At 39.5% G+C, this 8,261-nt stretch overlaps 1 protein-coding gene across 2 annotated transcripts; it reads left to right on the top strand.

Moving 5' to 3' along the window:
* Positions 1-336: 336 nt before the first annotated feature.
* Positions 337-5,951, top strand: LOC133990494 (serine hydrolase-like protein). 2 transcript variants are annotated; one of them, XM_062428830.1, is made up of 12 exons: positions 337-476; positions 652-795; positions 938-1,051; positions 1,215-1,256; positions 1,826-1,845; positions 1,940-2,014; positions 2,109-2,215; positions 2,361-2,440; positions 2,532-2,569; positions 2,686-2,762; positions 2,892-2,979; positions 4,205-5,951. In XM_062428830.1, exons 1-12 carry the CDS (start codon positions 452-454, stop codon positions 4,322-4,324), a joined length of 930 nt encoding a protein of 309 aa, XP_062284814.1. In that variant the 5' UTR covers positions 337-451; the 3' UTR covers positions 4,325-5,951. The 2 variants fall into 2 exon arrangements, with proteins under 2 accessions (XP_062284814.1, XP_062284822.1); XM_062428838.1 differs by having other exon boundaries at positions 2,535-2,569.
* Positions 5,952-8,261: the final 2,310 nt, after the last annotated feature.

An 8,261-nucleotide genomic window follows, 5' to 3' on the forward strand; every position in this document is an offset into this window, starting at 1 on the left:
TGATACACAGCTGAGCAGTAAAATTCACTCACTGAAACTGCAAAGTGTACTCAAGAGATTATGTAACTGCAGCAGTGAATGTGAGTGTCATTCTCAGCAGAAACAAGACACCCTCTCAGACCTGTTGTCCTTGTTGAAGACTGCCCGACAGACTTTACGGAGGGAACAAAAGTACAGAATTGAGTCTGACTTGCTGGAAGGTAAAGACCCACCTCTGCAGTGTATGATGATTGGCTGTAATTACAGCTCATCATCTTGAACATCCAATCAGATTCATTGGTAGTTATGTATTGTTTTTATGTTCCAATGGTCAAAGGTTGCATGCATGTTTCATTTCTTTATGGACATTTCAACACTTCTTTCAAGAAAGTTCATTTTTTTCCTCTCTGCACTTTTCTTTGAACGGCTATTCAGCTTTGCAGACATAAACTGAGAATCATCAGACACTGAAATGTCATCTACAGTGAAACAAGCAGGTAATATTTCTTAATAACCCAAAACAGGCCAAGGAAAGTTTCAATATTTTAGCTATTCCCGGGATCAAAGGTTTCAATAATGTGAAATCCTGTTGTTGTTGTTTCATATAAACAATAAATATCAGTCAGATCAGAGTGTTGGAGCTACAGACTAGATGTTGTGTTGTGTGTCCAGTTTCAGAGCTTTCTCTACCAGTCCCATGGGGGGAGATCAGAGGCAAAATCTGGGGTCCCGATCACGGTCGTCCTGTGCTGTGCCTGCATGGCTGGGCTGACAACTGTGGTACCTTCAACACTCTCATTCCCCATCTACCCAAGGGTAATCCAAATTCAGTAAACAAGACTGTGATATATTAGCTGTCACCTCCCTTCCACCCTTATTTTGTAAAATAAATAATATGACAGTATGTGAGACTGTGCGTGTGTGGTTCTATGCATTTCTCTCTGTCTCCTTCCACCAGAGTGCAGATACGTGGCGGTGGACCTGCCAGGTCATGGTCTGTCATCTCATCGTCCTCCTCGAGTCTTCTACTCCTTTTCTGCATATGTGGCGGATGTACGCAGGGTTGTTAACGGTGTGTGAGTTCAAGAAGTTTCAAGACCTTTCCAAGCCATTAGTTTCACTCTAAATGTCATTGTCGGAAGAGGTTGATCACCTCAATACTCTGCATGTCAGAGCTGCTATAAATACAGCAGATCTAATCAGACGTGGTGTTTCCTTTAAAATAACTCCCACAGGTCTTCAGTGGACAAAATTCTCCATCATAGGCCACAGTATGGGTGAGTCACACACTAGGCAAACTAAGCAAAATGTAAATGATGCTCCTGATTCACACATGCTGACACCACACTGTGCTTTTAAACATCTTCTACTGTAAAACCTTGTTAAGGGACCTGATGTTGCTTTTATTGGAGAAAGGAGCTTTTTAAAATCAGGTCCAACTGATTAAATTTGCCAGTGGTGTGTCATGATTCTGTGCTGTGTGTAGAGTGATCAAGAAATCAAATAATGCTGAAACAATTTGTGATTTAATCAACAGAAAATCTATCTCAAACTTGGTAACTGATAAATAATGTAAGTCATTTATCAAGCAAAAGTGCAAAACATTGTCAGGTCCCAACTTGTCAAATATAGGGATTTACTGCTTTTCTAATATTTTTTCTGGGTTTTGGAAAAAACACGTAATTCGTTGGTGTCACCTTTCTGACATTTTATGAATTAATGAATTAAATGACAAATAAATCAGTTATAAAAATAATCATTAGTTGCCTTACAATCAAAACCTTGAATCCATTTTTGAATTTAGGTTTATGACCAAAAAAAAAGACGATCGGTGGTCACTCTGCAGGTGGCAACATTGCTGCGATGGTAACTGAGATTCATCATATGCAACTTATCACTGCACACTGTTTTCCTGTATTTTCTCAGCCGGTATGATGGTTCCATATTTTGTTTTTCACAGTTCAGTGCACTGCATCCTGATATGTTGGAAGCCATCGTTCTCCTGGATGCTTTTGGATTTTTACCTATAAATCCAGTACTTCAACATTTTTATTATTACTATACTGCATGTCACAAACTATTAAAGGAAAAATTCTCTCATCTCATCGTGTCCGTCTCTTTTTTCGCAGACAGAAATATCCAAAGTGCTGAGGCAGGGGATGGATGAGATGCTGCAGTTTGAAAAACAGACAGAAGACAAGAGAAGAGTTTACACTTATGAGAAGGCATTTGAGAGGTGAGTGTATATATCTATAAGTCTGTTTAACATAATAATCTTACATAAACATAAAATCGAACCAAATTAAACAGACTTAGATTTCCAGTAGCTGTTAGTGTACCTGACTATAGCTGTTGGCTGAGGTGTTTTATTTCTTTTTCAGGTTGTTAGCTGCCAACCCGATTCTGTCTGAAGAGTCTGTGAACATCCTTTTAGAGCGAGGTCTAGTTCAAGTTGAAAGAAGTACATTTTTATCTCCTCCTCTCCTCACAGGGAGGGCTAATCTCACCCTCCTTTCCTTCATCTGCTGGCAGCTGAATGTGTTTTTCTTTAGCAGGATTTGTGTTCTCCAGAGACCTGCGAGTAAATTTTGTAAGTCACTTTTAACCTCACAAACCCTCTACCAACATTCAGCCCGTCATCTCTGTTAAAAGTGTTTGCAGCAGTCAGCTCATACAGTACATGTGTTTTTGGTTTTCTGCTTTCAGAAAAACATAGAGCGTATCAGTCTGGAGCAGAGTCTGAAGATGCAGTCCAGGACACAAGCCTCTGTCCTAGTTATTCTGTAAGACTTTGATCATTAAACTGAAATGGATGTTTGAATTATAATGTTATGACCTATTCTTGTTTTAAAATGTGAACACGTTACCCTCAATCATCATACCAAAGATGTTTGAAATTTCTGTTTTTTTAGAGCAGACGAAGGCTTCGGTAAAACATTTCCAGAATCAGGCCAACAGAAACTGACCAACACGCTTCTCCAAGGCTATCGTGGCAGAACTGTGAGTTTTAATCTTGGGAGACAAAATCAAAGTGTTGTAGATGTTAGAAGACATTTACAGTGATGACTGAATTATTATAGCGTGCCAGGAAGCTGAAGATTAATCAAACAATCAAAATCCACATTACTCATCAGAACTGTAATCATTCCTAAAATACATTAATTGTGCTGACATGTGTAACAGACTTGACTCTCTCTGCACCTATGAATAACCAGCAACGTCAGTGTTTTAAACAGTGTGTAACCAAGTGTGTTTCTGTCTGTGAGTTGTAGCAGAGAGATGTACTGATGCTATAGTAGCACTACAGTACAAGCTCAATGTCTCAGTGGACATTTTTACATATGTGAACCTACTTGTATGTCAGTTTTTGAGGTAGGACAAAAGCCAAAATGTGCCCTGCAAAAGGCTAGGTAAGTCTCATTTCTAGTCTAGCCATTTGCCAGGAATTACCTTTTGCTGTGTATTGTATATTGTAAAATGCCAAGGACCGCTGAAAAGAGAAAAGTCTAAGCTTTGCAATAGGCCCACAAGGAATCTTATCAATATTCATTTAATCTCATAATACAAGCCACTCTCAAGGTACTGACATTTAATATGATTGGTTTTCCCTAATGGAAACAGGTTGTTGATCACTTGCCCCCCCTACTGGCTGGTTAACAGAAGTGAAGTGTCAGCAGTTATTGGTGGTATAAAATAGGTTTTTCAAAAATTGTGACCCAGCACAACCATAAGAGGTCCTTGAACATACAGTCATGAATGTGCACAAAAAATATTAGGCTCATGGGTCCAGTAGTATGTGAGATTAGCTGCTGACAGATACAAATAACCACAAATATGATCCCATCCAGGCTTACACCTGGCAGAAAAAATAAATTAAAACAGTTTAAGTTTTTAGGCTAGTACTACAGAAAGACTGTCATCCAATTACACTGCAATTATATTAAGCATCCTCATTAAACGTCAGCCCACATGAAGAAAGGAGATACAACAAGAACCTCCAGAGTCTAGACACTGCTGGTTTTGTAGAGCCAGGAAGTGGAAGATGGACCTTCTCAACTGAAGAGGAAGAAAACGTGTGACAGAGAAGATTAGATCAGGAGGAAAAAGATTAAGTTGACCCATGAAGGAATGAAGGAAAACATTTTCCATGTTCATGAAAAAAAACGTTTTTCCCAATAAATTTAAACTTTTGCTCAATCTTTCATTTAATGTTTCCTTCTTTCAGCACACAGTGGTGACAGTACCAGGCGATCATCACGTCCATCTGAATAATCCTGAAGTCATTGCTCCGTTTGTGTCCAATTTCCTGCAGACCAAAGTGCTCTCACAGCAGCTGCCAGCTTAGTGGATGGATGCCAAAGTTAAACCAACGCACAAATACATCTTCATTGTAAAGATTTTACCCACTACACAATTTCATTAGCCACTTGGAATAATCATGTCTGAATGTGGAAATGTCAAATGAATCCAATATTGCTAAAATGAAATTGCTGCTGGATTAAATTTACATCAGTTAAGTCTTTTTTTGTAAACTCTCTCTATTAGTTTTGTAAGTAAGAATACAAACAGAAGAAGAACAATGTAGGTCCATAGATCATTATATTGTGGTAACTGGGGACACGACTTTAAAATAAATACCTCTTAAAAATACACGATTGTGGAAAAAAAGAACATTAAACAGTCCTTTATCTAATGACCGCAGGACAGAATAAGTGAAAATTCTGTCTGTCTGAAGATGTTTCCATTTTTGTTGCATTGTTTAACTGTTTAGTGTTAATTTCAAAATGGTGTCTGTGTGAATTTATACTACACTGACTTTGCTCGTGGCAATAATACCTTCTACCTCGTCTGCTTCCTGGAAAAAATATTGATTGTTCACATGATTCATGATGTTTAGGTTTAATTTGTATTGGTAATGTTAAGTTCCATTTTGATAAGATTTGTTGGACTGTGAAAACACACGAGACAGCAGTGGAAATAAATCAGGACCTCATTGTTCTGTCTGATATACTGTGTCTTATGATTATATATATTTTATAATATATGATTATATTGCCAATACACCAAACAAAATGAAACAAATTCCGAAACCGATGAACCAAAAAACTTACTAAGATCATGATTGATTCAAATCAGCTTCAGCGTTCAGGTTCAGGTCTGTATTGTTTAAACAACATTGTCATTCCTTTGTGTAATTTATTCAGTTCTGAAGTCACATGGCTTCATTTCTGCTGCCAGATATCATGGCTCTTCATTTGATGCCGATCTCTGTAATTCAGCAGCTTTCCAATGATCGAATCCAATGCTTGAGCTAAAAATGTCATTAAAACCAATGACATCCTCTGACAACTTTTCAGTATGTAGGACATCTTCTATGTATGCAGCTTTTGTCTCAGAAACAGCAACAAATTTATTTTTTTTAAGCAATTTTTTTCCTGCTTTTACTCAGGGGGAGTGACTCCATAAAACACTGCAGCTGCCGCCAGTCAGCGCAGATATGAGAGGTGCTGCTCACACAAAAATGCCCCCCTCCCTCTCAATGTCACATAAACTGTGTGATGGCCTCGGTGTTAAATGGAGTGGAATTGATTTTACGCAGCAAGCAGCAAGGCGGCAAGCATCCAGAGACATCTGAAGGGCCTGCCCCCCCTCTCCCCCTGCTTTCTCATCCAACTCCCTTCTCTTACTCTCACCCCACCAAAAAAAAAAGATTATAGTTATATAAGTTTCCCTCCCACTCCCTCCATCCTCTCAGCCATCAGCAGGGGTGTTGTCATAGCAACCCCCACCCCTCCTTTGAACGTCAGAGCCGGGAGCTGGAGGATGAAGCCGCATGCAGCTTCTGTCTCTTGTGCCTCTCAGAGAGCACCTGTGATTTTAGCCGTCTCACATGCAATAGTAGGGGCTGCTGTGCTGCATCTGGATATAATCTAATGATTGATTTGATTCACGGCTGCTGTGCATCGCATACCGTCACACACCTAGAGACCTACTGATATAGCCCAGAGGTAAGCACCATGCCTTTATTTACTACTGTGCACTATTTTTAGAGGGAGCATGCAACACCTGTGTTTGTGTGTGTTTGTACATTTAAAATTGTGTATCGCAGTCTGATAAAAGTGCTTCACAGACAGATTCTGCCTGCTGGCAGCTGATTGTGTAATGTCTTCATTCCTGTGCCTCATCTTACATTTGTAACAAGGGAGCAGGGAGGCTTTCTCAGGAATGACTGCAAATAGAGGGACACAGAGATGCTGCAGTTGGTAATGCGTTATATCTCTCCCTGTAGAGAGCCAGTGTTTGTAAGGAGTACTTTTAAATTATATAAGTACCACAGAGTAACTCTGCTCATCCACCCTTCCCCAAAATATCTCCTCTCGCCTGCCATCCATCCATCCATCCCTCCTCCTTTTTGACTTTCCTCCCTTTCTCTTCTACCATTTTCTGTCCTCCCCTCCCTTCTCATCACTTCGCTCTGACAGCAGTTATGTCGTGGCTGTTCTTGGACTGGTTCGTCCCACTCTACCTGCTGGTGTCGGTTTTGGTGCTGGCAGGCTTCGGAGCGTGCCTGTACTTCCTCGAGCCCGGGCTGCAGGATGCCCACAAGTGGAGCAACAAAACAATCCGGCATCACCCGCTGGTGGCCAGTGTGAACTGCAGAGATGACGATAGCAATGCCCTGATATGATCAAGAGGGCGAGGCGGAGTGGGCGACAGGCCATCTGGACAGGGGTGCTGCCAGGACACCGGTGGGATGGGAGCCAACACCTTAACAATGGAGAGAGAAAATGGAAGAGGAGGATGAGAAAGATGGAGGGAAGATGATCTGATAATGCAAGCCTGGTCCTATCATTCCAACTTCTCTCTGATCTCTTGCATACTGTAGAGATCAGAGAGAAGTGAAGCAAAGGGACTTTAAAGCATTTTTTTAAATGAAGCCAAATGCACAAAGAGGAGAAGACTACACGCAGAAAGAGATGGTGAGGTGTGTGGAGGACATGTTGCCCTTTAGAAACGTGTTTGTAAATTTCATGCCATCTTATACTTGTGCCAACTTTTACATACGTTTTGTATTTGACAATCACTTTACATGTATCGCAAAGTTTACTTATATTGTGCATTTAATTAGTGAAGTGAATGACAGACAATAAGTGCAATGAATGTGTTGCCAGTGGCAAGGATCAGTCCTCACTCTCTCTCTCGCTCTCTCGGCATGAGAGGCATGTTGATTGTTAGTGCCACTGTGCCAAAATGGTGTAGTAGTGACTTTAATTAAAACAAAAATGTAATGAATAAACTGATTTTTTTTCAAGGTGCCAAGATTATTCTGCTGTAGATGGACCAAGATTGCAGAAAATAGTATTTATCTAAGTGTTTTTTTGTTTTCTGTTTTTACTTGACAGCATGATGAGGTAACTTGTGGGTGTGTAACAGCCCTATTTTGATGATCATGAGCTTCCTTTGTTCATACAAAAATAAAATTGTTTAATCCTCAATTCTCTGCATGTTATTATGAAGTTATACATGACAAAAGCAATAGTTAAGATGAAATTGAAGTTGTCTATACTGTGCTTAGGCTGCACAGACTTCAGACATAGATTTCACAGACAGTTTCCCATGAACCAAACAAGATGAGAGTGGGAGTGAAACAGAGCAGCCTCAGTGTCCAAGAATGGAGAGAATGGCACTTCTGTGCCCGCTACTTCCTACTTCTCTGTTCCCTGTCTCGCACTCTTTGTCTCATTTACTCACTCAGTGTGTCAACAACAAAGACAGCACTTCAAATAGCAGGTTAGTGGTCTTTTTCATCATTTTTGACTTGAAATAAGCAGGTAATCTTCATCAAAGATCATTGTTTTAGATTGCAGTTGTGGAAAGTAACTGAGTACATTTACTGTACTTAAGTACAATTCTGACATGGTTGTATTTTACATTTATTTCCATTTTATGCTACTTTTTATTTATACTCCTTTCAGAGAAGGAAAACATACTTTTTAATCCACTACATCTATTTCACAAAGCTACTTTGTATTCCATATGCAGTGTCTTTTTAAATTTATATGTATTTACTGTATTAAGCTTTTTGTTTGTTTGTTTCTTTCCTGTGAATTTTGTGTATCTGTTGATATTTGTGGTGGGTTGCTGCATGCAAAAGAATAAGTAAAGTTGCATTGAATTCAGTTATATATGTGGTGCATCGCTAAGGATTAAATTACCTGACAATATATAAAATAGATTAAATAAGTTACTGGCCACAACAGTAAAATGATACACATGAATGC

Source organism: Scomber scombrus, chromosome 2 (genome assembly GCF_963691925.1).
Source record: "Scomber scombrus chromosome 2, fScoSco1.1, whole genome shotgun sequence".
Classification (NCBI taxonomy): Eukaryota; Metazoa; Chordata; class Actinopteri; order Scombriformes; family Scombridae; genus Scomber; species Scomber scombrus.

Excerpts from the sequence above, each read along its gene's own strand:
- LOC133990494 (XM_062428830.1), top strand. The coding sequence starts at position 452 with ATGTCATCTACAGTGAAACAAGCAG. Across the intron at positions 1,052-1,214 it reads TGTACGCAGGGTTGTTAACG|GTCTTCAGTGGACAAAATTC; the intron begins GTGTGTGAGTTC and ends TAACTCCCACAG. Across the intron at positions 2,216-2,360 it reads TATGAGAAGGCATTTGAGAG|GTTGTTAGCTGCCAACCCGA; the intron begins GTGAGTGTATAT and ends TTTCTTTTTCAG.